This window comes from Dermochelys coriacea, chromosome 15 (genome assembly GCF_009764565.3).
Source record: "Dermochelys coriacea isolate rDerCor1 chromosome 15, rDerCor1.pri.v4, whole genome shotgun sequence".
Classification (NCBI taxonomy): Eukaryota; Metazoa; Chordata; order Testudines; family Dermochelyidae; genus Dermochelys; species Dermochelys coriacea.
The window spans coordinates 21,846,354-21,859,116 of NC_050082.1; the positions used below are offsets into that span (position 1 = coordinate 21,846,354).

At 39.8% G+C, this 12,763-nt stretch overlaps 1 protein-coding gene across 3 annotated transcripts in view; it reads right to left on the bottom strand.

Moving 5' to 3' along the window:
* The window catches only part of GLT1D1 (glycosyltransferase 1 domain containing 1), an 88,624-nt gene that overhangs the window by 16,250 nt on the left and 59,611 nt on the right, over nt 1-12,763 (bottom strand). For all 3 annotated transcript variants that reach the window (XM_038373742.2, XM_043497856.1, XM_038373741.2), the window contains 2 exons: nt 5,237-5,280; nt 3,516-3,636 (listed from right to left, as the gene is read on the bottom strand). In XM_038373742.2, coding sequence (XP_038229670.1) covers nt 3,516-3,636; nt 5,237-5,280 — 165 coding nt within the window. The remainder of the gene's footprint in view (nt 1-3,515; nt 3,637-5,236; nt 5,281-12,763) is intronic.

Below are 12,763 nucleotides of genomic sequence, written 5' to 3' on the forward strand. Positions count from 1 at the left end.
GCCTATTTATCCCAACTGTAAATTATCAGGTAGTATTTTCTTAACAACACAAAGAAAACTTTGGTAAAATAATATATATAAAGAAATTCAGTGGAAGCAGAAATAATAACAGATGCTGTCTTATTTTATCTTCAGAATAGAAAGCAAAATAAACATATACAGCATCAAAATACACAAGAAGAAGAGGCCAACTTAAAACAATCCATAGTCATAACAAGCTCAGTTTGGAATATTTGGAAGTAGATACATTTTTTAATGCATGACTATGCATGAACACAATCCAAAATTGACTACAAGCTTTGAAATTATCCCATCAATACAATGATGGAAAATGCGTGGAATGATACCTCTTTAAAAAGCATCATGTACAAGCAAAATGACATGCAAACTATTACGGGTCAATTCTTGCACCTAGAGAAGGGGAGTTTCATTCTTCACTTCAATTACTTCACAGGTTATTTGAGTGTATTTACCAACTAAAAAATAGAAGACTAGCCCTCCATTTTCAGTGTAGCGAGTCTCTGCAAAATAGCTTTAAGTGGATTAAACTACAAATAGTACTAAACTGGGCCATGTTTAGCAGCTACACACACCAGTGAGGGTAGAAAAATAATACTAAAGAATCTACTGTATGAGTAGGAAATAAAATTAAATTCAATATGGAGAAACATATATGAAAGCATCTGAGGGATTATGTATCCAAAATACAATTTTTCAGCGGGAGGCAGACACCCAGAAAGAAAGAAATTAATATTGTGAGTGACTGAGTGAGATGTGTGACAAAGACAATGTGCGCTGGTGCAAGGAGTACTCCTTTGGCTTAGTAGTTTTGTGTGGTTTAGTGTACTGACGGTAATAAATGAGAAGCCATTTACTGTTCTATTTATATGTTGGTTTTCAATGAGAATAGGGGTTTTACGGCAGCCCTGCACCTTGAAACTTACTCACTGTAGCTATGTAATAGAAATTTAGAATAAGGCAGCTTTCCCCTTGAAGTGCTACTCGACTCTTTAGTAGTGCAATTATGAAAAGCTGCATAGAGAGTAGTGATATTCTATTTCACACACACAAACCTTTATCAGAATCCTGCTAATAAATGATTTAGTCTTTCGGGCATCAGAACTAAACCTTGTCAGAACTGTGCCTTCAACAAAGTAGAGCGGAAATCAATAATCCCTGAACTGAGGTCAATAGTTTCTTTCAAGTAAATTCACACTGACTTGCATTCTTCACTCAACAAACATTTGTTAAGATACTAACCCGCCTGCTAGGCCAGATTGTTCCCTCCCACATTAAAATGAGGGAAGGGACTGGAAATCTTAGCCAGAAAATCCTTGTGGAGATTATTACAAATTACCCTGTCGGTCCTCACCCTTGTGGAAAAGCTATTCCTATCCCTAGCAGAATCACCAGGTTCTGTGGGAGGCCCACTGAGATCTTGTATCCCCATGTTGGTTCTGTTTTCCCCCTCCCTCACGAGGTAAATCAGGTTGAGTGTGATCATTTCTTAGATGAGAGACCTTTAAGGAAACATGCAAGTGCTGCAGGAGGTGTGGGGAGGGGGGGGGCGACTTGGCAGGTGGCACTCATTCCTTTGAGTCAGTACTGAACCACTGCCCTGGCATGATGCTTGGGGTTGCTGTGTTGCTGGTTTCTGGAGGACGAGGAGGAGATCTAAAACCGAGTTCCTAACTACTTCAGAAATTAAGGACCTCAAAGCACTTTACATGTTAACTCTGACACCCTGGCAAATTCAGATTCAGATAATAATATTCCACCTACTTAACTTCCCTATATAATTTCAGTTGGATGTGGTTGGTATTCCTTGATTCTTCTTAGATCTCGAAGTAGAGACAAGATGCTCTTGGTATTCTCCAGCATTTCTCAACAATGAAAACTTTGGAAGTGTCATAATTTTCTTTATCCCTTGCCCAAATGCAGTACTGCTTCTGGTCTTAATAGGTTGTGCAATAAGAACATAATGTTACTGTGTGCAGTCAAACAGTGTCTGCCTTCCACCCTAGAGGTGGCTGCAGTTCAGTGACATGCTCCCTAACTAACATTTATCTACCTTGCAGAGGTCTTATGAAGCATAAATTAGTTAGTGTTTATGAAGAACTTTGATACGTACAGATGAAAAACATTCTACAAGTGAAAACTGCCATAATTCGTTAGGAACAGCAATAGGAGTTTTACTATTATTATTATTACTAGTAGTAAATTAGTAGGAATTCCAGTCATGGACCAGGACCCCCTGTTGTGCTAAGAATTATACAAACACAGAACAAAAAGATGGCTCCTTCCCAAAAGAGCTTACAATCTTAGGGCATGTCTACACTTACCTCCAGAGCGATCGAGCGGGGGTTGATTTATTGTGTCTAGTGAAGATGCGATAAATCGACTGCCCAGCACTCTCCCATCGACTCCGGTACTCCAGCGGAGTGAAAAGCGTAGGCGGAGTCAATGGGGGAGTGTCAGCAGTTAATCTACCGCAGTGAAGACACTGCGGTAAGTAGCTCTAAGTATGTTGACTTCAGCAACGCTATTTTCGTAGCTGAAGTTGCGTAACTTAGACCGACTTAGCTCGCCCCCTTTTACTACCCCCCCCACAGTGTCGATCAGGCCTTAGGGTATGTCTACACTTATGGCAGCATGTAGAGTATAGACTCGGCACTCCCAGCTAGCATGGTTATAAATAGCATTGCAGATGGTGAGGCATGGTCTAGGTGAGTAGAGTGCCCTACATACCTGAAGCCCCAGGGTATACACCCTACACAGCTCTCTACATGCCCAAGTAGCGTCTCCCACGTCTACCCTGCTATTTTTAAGTGTCGTGTCCTGCTGCCTCCCCACTGCCAGAGCCTTTCCCGATTCAGTGAAAGGCCTTGGCAGCAAAGCAGGGACAAGTATGGCTGCAGCTTGCCTTTCGCTGTGGCATGTAGCTGCACATGTAGTGCCTGTATTCTACATGCTGCTTTAAGTGTAGAGAGAGCCTGAGTAAATTATGATTTTTTGTAGGAGACACATGAGAGCAAGCAGGACCCCACTTTGACTGATATGAAATAAACCTGAGATTTTTTTTTTTGCCACTAATATGGTAAATTAATAAAATGAGCTTGTCATTAATTTATTAATCACTTCAGTAATCCAGCCTCAGACTCGCTTCTGTAACGTGATGTAATAATAAAGCATTTTCTAGGAATTTTATAAGGAGACGGATATTAAACCAGGAATATGTGACAGCCACAAGAAATCCAGATCATCCTATCTAAGGTTCTGTAATATTAATTTAACAGGCTTGATTAAATTACAGCCTGACTTTAAAAAATAAAGTGTGATATTTAAATACATTTTTAATTTTTAAAAAAATCTAATCTTGTGAAGAAAACATTTTGGTTTTGCCTTCACTGGCTTTGGCTTTGAAATATGGATAGGAATGTTGACATAAATTTCAAGAGATACAAAGCAATTTCAGATTCACACGCTGCATACATTCAACACTTGGATGTAATTACCTCCAGGATTGCAGCAGACATCCCCTCTGAAATGGAGCTGTTCACCACTGCAAAGCATCTTTTCACAGCAGCGTGAAGATCATCTTGAGGTATCTCCTGTAACAAATGTACCCCAGGTGCCCTGGAAGTAAAGTGTGAATAATTAGGACAATTCCTACTGCATGCACTATGGACTTTCCCCCTGAATTTAGGGTAGCTCGGTATACACTAGAGGTTAAAACAACCCTGGCAGTCAGGAATCATGGTTCTGACTGCACTAAGTATCACTATGTCCACAGTGCAAATTGGAGATGATCGCAGCTCATGTAGGCATATCCACACTAGCTTTAATCTAATTAGCCTGAGTACCACTTACGATGAAGATGCAGTGGCACAACATAGGTTAGCAACACGAGTACATAAGGAGGGAGATCGGATGGGCTTGTACAGACCACACTGAAGCTAGCTGAACTAGATTAAAGCTATCATGGGTAGCTAGCATGGGTAGACATATACAAGCTGCAATCACACTTTTGATTGCACTGCAGACATACCCAATGACTTGCCCATGGGAAAAACAAGAGAGGGATAATGAGTCTTAATTAATATTAATAGATTCTTTGATAAAAGATTCCGTATGTACAATGTATTATTATTACTAGCATTTGTGTAGTGCTCTCCACCTGTACTGAATATTATGATTAGCTATTTTTTGGATTACAGTAGGGCCTAGAGACATCAGCTGAGACTAGGGCCTTAACAGCTTACAGGTCAGACAAAGAGGGGGAGAGGGAAACGGGAAGTGATGTGCAGAAGCTCATGCAGCAGGTCAATAACAAAGCTATGACTGGTTTCAGAGTAGCAGCCGTGTTAGTCTGTATTTGCAAAAAGAAAAGGAGTACTTGTGGCACCTTAGAGACTAACAAATTTATTTGAGCATACTATGAAGTATAAGCTATGACTAGATCCCTCATCTTTTTGGATCCCAGTCCAGCACCCTCTCTGCTAGACCACACTGCCAAATGCCACCATTCTAATTTTGTCGCATTTTACACCCAGTTTGCACAGATGTAAATGACTATATAAACTGTGTGACAGTAGAGAGTAGCACTGTAACTTAAAATAACATCAGTGAAAAGCCCAGAAGAAACCCTTTGAGTTATCCACTCAGTAAGGACCAGGAATAAATTTTCTCTTGCAACAGAATATTAAAGAGCACATACGCTGTGCTGATTCTTAACTGTCCATCTGGCACTGGCTACCACAGTGAGAAAACTGCTCTCTTGTTCTGTTCCAGCCAGGCGATTCTTACGTACTGCAGAAGAAATCTCTGTTTCCCAAAATGTATACCCTTCAATCAGAAAACATGTAAACTAGAGGCAGAAAAGAGTTAACGCAGATTATCTTGTCCACCCACCAACAGCATGTAAGATCTTGCAGAAACAAGGGGGAAGAGTGGAATGAGAATATCCACATGAATTATAAATGGAAGAAATCTAATTCTAAATCAGATACGAGTTAACACAAAACAACATACAGAGTTCTACTTATCTGTTGGAAAAGTCAAACATGCAATATTTTATATATGAGCCTTATATGCAAACTACCAGAATTAGTTTGTTAGACGTGCAGACAACTGTGCACACAAGGTACAAGGATTTGCGCGCGCGCGCAGATCTAGACAATAAAAGGCTAGAATTAACTCCCTGCTTCTTTTTAAACTAAGGAGCATAACTGCTTACCTAGTAACTTTTTCATTGACTTCACTTGTAAACTGTGGATCAACCTATAAAGAAACACATACACAGTCATATGTCTTTATGTAGCAGTACAACATACACATTAAACACCTAAAAGGAAAATATAAATTTCTACAGTTCAATATTTGCAAAAATATGCTATAAGGTTAAGATGGAAGTCAGATTTTAAAATCATGGCATAGAAAACCATATTTGGTAGATTCATGTTTAGTTCTTGAGAAGAAGGATGGTCTTATGATTCAGGTATTGGGCTGGGACTCAGGAGATCTGGGTTCTATTTTCAGCTTGGCAATGGATCTCTTTGTAACCTTGGGCAAGCACATAATTGCTCTGGTCCTCAATTCCTCATCTGTAAAATGGGGATGATGATGATATTCTCTTTCTCCCACCCTTTGTTCCTCTTGCCTATATAGGTTGGAAGCTCTTTGGTGCAGGGATTTTCTCTTGTTATGTGTTTGTACATCACCTGAGACTATGGGGCCTTGATTTCAGATTGGTTCTCTAGAGCAGTGGTTCTCAAAGCCGGTCCACCGCTTGTTCAGGGAAAGCCTCTGGCGCGCCGGACCGGTTTGTTTACCTGCCGCGTCCGCAGGTTCGGCCAATCGCGGCTCCCATTGGCCGCGGTTCACAGCTCCAGGCCAATGGGGGCTGTGGGAAGCAGTGTGGGCCAAGGGACATGTTGGCCGCCCTTCCCGCAGCCCCTATTGGCCTAGAGCAGCGAACCGCAGCCAGCGGGAGCCATGATCGGCCAAACCTGCGGAGGCGGCAGGTAAACAAACTGGTCTGTCGTGCCAGGGGGTTTCCCTGAACAAGCGGCGGACCGGCTTTGAGAACCACTATTCTTGAGCTACTGCAATACAAAATATTAATAACTGTGGGATGGTTTGCCACCTTGTAATCCAGCCTTAGTAGGGAGCAGGGCACATATAAGCTGCCCCGCTGAACGGGGACTGAAATTCAGAGGTGGGTAGTGGCCCAGCAGTAGCCCTTTGTTCAGGATCTGACCATTTGAATTACCTGTGAGGGAAAGTAAAGTGACTTCTTGGACCATCACCACCCCTTGCTCACAACTGAGCTGTGCACTATCAAACACATTTAAAACATTAGTGGAAGAATCTGTTTGAAAACTAATGTAAAAATCTAAAATGTGTGACTATAATGGGAAGAATGTTCTAGATTTATTAAAACGCTTCTGTAAAGGTGGAAAATTAAGCAGGCTTGTTTACAAAGACTAACAAAATCTGTTGTTTTCATTTAGTAGGTTGAAAAAAAAACTATAAATAGGGCATTTGGAAATCATAACCAGATGAGCAAGAAGAACAGAAGTTGGGTAGTTGTTTTGTTTTGTTTTTTGGTTAAACATGAGTTGGTTAAGTTGATTTATGAGACTGTGCAAAACACAGCATTTTAAAGCACTGTGGGGTCAGTAGGGTTTAATTTTTGCCCCTATGTTAATGTATTAGCTCTCTTTCTAGAACGAGCACATAATGCATAATTATTATGAAGGACACTGTCTACAGATGAGCTTGTCAGATAAATATTGTACTTTGCTGCACAGAACAGAGTATGAAACACATACCCAAAGTATTTTAGAAAACACTTTTTGTTCTGGAGAAGTAATTCTATTGGTAATACTTGTGGCACCTTAGAGACTAACAAATTTATTTGAGCATAAGCTTTCGTGAGCTACAACTCACTTCATCGGATGCATTGTGGATGGGTCATTACACAAAGTAAAACTATTTCCCCATGTTTATTACCCCCCCACACACCCCGTTCCTCAGACGAGCTTGTCAACTGCTAGAAATGGCCCACCTTGATTATCACTACAAAAGGTTCCCCCCCCCCCCGCCCCTGCTCTCCTGCTGGTAATAGCTCACCTTACCTGATCACTCTCGTTACAGTGTATATGGTAACACCCATTGTTTCATGTTCTCTGTGTGTATAAATCTCTCTACTGTATTTTTCACTGAATACATCCGATGAAGTGAACTGTAGCTCACGAAAGCTTATGCTCAAATAAATTTGTTAGTCTCTAAGGTGCCACAAGTACTCCTTTTCTTTTTGCGGCTACAGACTAACATGGCTGCTATTCTGAAACCTGTCTATTGGTAGTGATTACAATGTAAGCAGCACTCAAATACTTGTGTGTGCACAGACATAAAACCCCAATCCCCACAGAAATAAATTTAAGTTGCATGGTAGCAACATGACTGAAATGATGTTGGAAACACAGACAAAAATGTTAGTGCTTTCCGAGCCAATCAGTTCTGCAGGATGCCTAGAAACCTCATAGCCGCAGCATTCAAGTTACTGGTCTCAGAAAGTTACTTCCAGTGTAAAAGATCTCCACAGTCAGATTCCTCATACAGCCAAAAGAGTTCTTCTTGTAACATTTTATCTTGTGTTCCCTAATGATGCACCAGGTAAGAGTTGTCATCAGTCACACAGTGCATTTTATTAAACAACTCCCCCTTGCAAAACAAACAAACAAACAAACACAGGAAAGCCGTTGAGGACTTCACATCTCATAAGATATCACTGAGCTTTTGTTGTATGAACAGTTTCTGTAAGTGCAGATGAGGCAAAATGAAAATTCTGTGGATGCAGAGAGAGTAAGAAACCACATCTAACAGGCTGAGTTAGGCTATTATGGAGACACTAGTTTGCTGATAGGCAAGAACATCTCTACGACATGTTTGACACTATGAAAACAGCCATAGATCAAACACTTCACAACAATGAAGATGTCTTTGCTTCAGCACAGGGCCTAGCATGATCAAAATCCAGAGGGACTGTCTGCAAACACACTATATTAAACAACTGCTTTTTACAAATGAACTTAAACTAAAGAAATGGTCCAGAATGTTTTGATGATAAGACTACTGCTATTGTCTAAACCAGGGATAGTAAGTAGGCGGACTGTGGGCCAAATCTGGATGACCAGATGCTTTAGAATGGACCCCAAAATCTTTTTATTTACTACTACTTATCATCATTATTGTTATTTTTATATTATTTTCTCTGGAGTCTGGACCTTGACAAAAAAAATAATTCACTATCCCTGGTCTCAACTTTGTAGAAAGCAGAGCTCATAGTACATTTGCAGTCTGTCAACATGTTGCCCTGAGTGCTAGAGAAAGTCAAAAGCTATGCCTGCAAGTTCAATAAGCATAGTTTTTTGTTCAGAGTGTAAGGAATGTGAGTGACAATGCAAAGACTTCCTTAGTTTCACAGCTGGTGTGTGACCTCATATTCAGATCTGATCAATTACTGAGCAGGCTTGTACAGCTAGGTTTTGATGGTCAATAGTTTTAAGGCCAAGCTTTGGAAAGAACTCAAAATACAAATGTTGTTTTTAAAGGAGCTCAGTCTGTCTGTAATGAGTATCTACAAGAAATTTACAACTTCATCAACCACAATCTAAATCTTGTGATTCTAGATTCTTCTTCCATTACATAGCTAACAATTAGTATTTCTTAATGTCTTCTGATGGATCTACACCACTACAGCCCTTCCTTCCTTAAGACAGCTTTGCCAGCAGCTGGAGAAAAAACCAGCTGGAAGCTGTGTGAGGTGAATTAGATGAAGAGACTATTACTAACTATTAATTAGTTGTATTGCCGAACACTTAGGAGCCTTAATAACCTGGGAACCATAGTCCTGTGCTAGGTGCTGTACAAACACAACAAAAAGACAGTCCCTGCCCCTAAGAGCTTACAATGGAAGAGTAAGATGAGACAACAGCTGGACACAGACAGATGGGAGCATACAAGAGAACAATGAGATGATACAGGTCAGCATGATAGGCCGTGATCTCTGCACACCAACAAGCTAACCATTCTCAAATATTTTGTAGTTGTCACAGTAAAGGAGAGTTTTGAGGAGGGATCTGTAGTTGGATAATTAGGTAGCTTTGAGGATGTTTACAGGGAATGCCTTCCGAGCACGTGGGACTGTATAGGAGAAAGCACAAAGGTGCTTGACTGAAAATTTAGAAAGGGGCCAAAGGAAGGCTGGCATCATGGGACCTTCAAAGACGAGCATCAACAGCTTGATAGTAAACGAGAGACGATAGATAGGGTGGGGATTGACTGTGAAACCTTGAAAGTGAATATAAGCATGCTAGGTCCTCTCTATTTGTTAAACTATTAATAATTTGTGCTTCTCCAGCACCTTCACATGCAAAGATCTTTCTGTGATTACTAACCTTAATAAATTAAGCTTTCCAACAGATTGAGCCTTCCTACCTGTTTGGGAATATTGTTATCCCCAATTTTCCAGCTGAAGAAATAGAAGCACTGACCAGAGAAGCAACTTGTATACGGTCTCACAGCAAGTCAGTAGTAGCCAAGACTAGAACCCATGTCTCCTGACACAATAGCAGGGAAAAACCGCTAGACCAGGCTTACTCTACATTTTGATGAATAAATTGTCTCCTGCTACTTTAGATGTCCTAACAAAGATAGCACATGATAAGAACGTGAACAAATGTGTAATGATAATAAGGGTTTCTTTAGGACTTGAGTCCAGTGTTCTGTGAATATTTAACTAAAGTCCCTTTAATATAGGGTTGTTTTTACCTCCCTGCCGGTTGCTCATAGAAAATCAATTTGGTGTGTCATTACAATTATTCAAAAGCGCTAATAACTAAAAAATGATATCATTTCTTATATTTGTACACTCAAGAGAGAGCCTCTCCACCCCCGAAGGATACCTAAAAGAAACTGGAACAAAGGACAGTAACCATGGGGGTGTGAGTGATTGCTGGACCCAGACTAAAAGGAGGCTAGTCTGTAAAAGAGGCTTATTGGAACATCTCTGAGGTTTTGTTTTTTTTATTTTCCTGCCTTCTCTGTCAATTACAAACATTAAACAATCCTGTCAAAATGAGTGTCCTGCTCGGAAGATATAGCTAATCAAGTCTATTTTCCAGCGAATGCATCCAATGAAGTGAGTTGTAGCTCATGAAAGCTTATGCTCAAATAAATTTGTTAGTCTCTAAGGTGCCACAAGTACTCCTTTTCTTTTTTGCAAATACAGACTAACTCGGCTGCTACTCTGAAACCTGGCTTAATTTAAGTAATTGGACATAGGTAAGGTTTCATTTCTTGAAAAAACAAAATTGGGAAGGTAAATTAATCAGGCTAAAAACAAAATGTCTGTACTACCTACAATAAGGAGGAACACCCATGGAATCACTTGCAATAAACAAAATAAGCCTAAAACCTATAACAAGGTAAAAAGAAGGTTGTGGACAAACAATGTGTGAACAAATCATGTTCTACAAAAACGGGTTTCTGCAAAGTAACCAAGTGACTCCAAAAGCATGCAATTCAATGTACAGTTAAAAATACATGTGTTATTAGTATTGGTAAAAATGCAATTAAGAAAAAGTTAATGGATGGTATGGTACGCCTTATTCCCATCCCATATGCATAAGTCTAATCAACTCAGCGTAACTTTGCAGTATGCAGAATAAAGGAACCTACGTGATGAAACTAAAGTCAAACTGAGTTCTTAGGGAACTGAGTGGAAGAAGTCTCAAGAAGAATCACAGCATACTTTCCTCAAGTATTAACAATATGATAATATTGATATTACAGTATAAATTGAATTAGTCAATCAAGGAATTGATAATACTAAAACGTAAAATCGAATAACAACAAAAAGTATAATTTAAGACCAACAATTGGTCAAGTTATTACAAACCACAAAGTTAACCTAACACCAATGACTAAATGCCTTATTTAATTTGCCTGTTCCTATGAGTTTTACTTAGCAGCTTATACTTTCCCTTGTGCAAAGAATGGGCTAAGGTATAAATTTTTATGTATCCCAGGTGACTTAACGATCTATGGTAAGATTTACTTCAAACCTACATTAGTTAATACCCAATGGCAGCTTACACTATAGGCTTATATGCATGTGCTATTACTATTAGTGGCCACATACATACACATCCATGCTTTAAAAAGTTTAGGTTAGCTCTTTCTTAGTAGACATCCCTGCATAGGAGTTGAAATGTCCTGTTAAAGAGACAAAAAGAATAAAGTTACTTAGAAAAAGAAAAAGTATCTGTTCTTTAGCTTGCTTGTCTTGTTGAGCTTCAGAGTCAGTCAGGAACTGCAGTTTGGGCAACCAAGGCAATGTCTTCTGGCTCAGGTACTGTCATGCTAGCGGGTGTTGCTCTCGGGTCAGCTGGCTGGTTTGAGATGTCTTTGTTTCTCCTTTCTTTGGTAAGGGAAGCTGCGGTATCAGCCCTTGAGTAGTTGTTCTGGAGGCCTTGGAGGGGAGCACATTTCTTCCTCAGTTACCTCATCTTTTATGGCTGGTGTGATTGCACAGGTCCGCCTCTGTGCTCTTCTGATCAGATCAGGGAACCATAGGTCTCCCACCTCAACTGCACTGTCCAGTTTCAATTAGGCAATGCCATTCTGACTCTTGGACTGCTTTTGAGGTTCTCTTTTCAGGATACATTTTCTTAGACACCTCCATGAGTCTATGTTTGCCCCAAATAAGTTACATTGAGTGAATAACAGAAGATTATTCTGTCAAGATGATCTCAACCCCTTGAGTTTAGGTGAACAGCTGAAACTTTTCAATGGCCTCTTGTCTACTGAGGCCTGTTATCTTCCTGGTCATAACTTATGGCCCATTGTCCTTTAACTTACAAAAGTAGTTCCTTACCCATTCACACATCTCATGCTTACACTTCCCCAGATGGACAAGGTCTCATAAATAAGAATTTTCAGAACTGTCACAACATCTGGGATACTGGGTGAGAGGTTATTTCGCTCTATCAAGGCTCAAAGTCAAGCTGCTTCAAAGCTACTTATTTAAATCCATTAACATAAACTTATTAAAAACATAACCACATAAAGTTTATACTCAATGTCCACATGAGTATAGGACTATATGTCCTACAAATGCATTCTATGCAAATACCATCTTGATTTCTGGGACTACTTTTGATGTGCATCTGAGAGATTATTTGCCATATCAGTTGCAGGATGTTTTAAACAAAGAGGAAATATTGAAAGTGTTGAAAAGATAGATAGATATAGATATATATAGACACACTGACTAAGCTGCTAAGAGAGGGGGGGATATAAAAATCTACAGTTATTTGAGGTTGTAAAAATCAAAGATGGAGGGAAAATATTTATTATAGCAGAAGATTGTGGGGGTGGATACAGGAGAAATGTGATTAAAAGAAAACTGTAGACTGCATACAGGGAAATCTTCCCAATAATGACGTCTGGGAGCCTGTGGAATAATTTTGTACTCGAATTGGTAGAAGCGTCATCGGTAGGTTCCGATGGGGTAGGTAGGTAAAAATGGATTACAAAAACCACTAGAAAACATACAGTCAGGAAGAGTCCTAATTATTTAGGATATGGGCTAGATGACCTGATAGGTCCTTTCCATCTCTAGATTTGATGATATTCAACTCAACAACTGTCTCAGTGGGAAGAAGTCAGACATGAAAAAAAATAGCTGTTGATG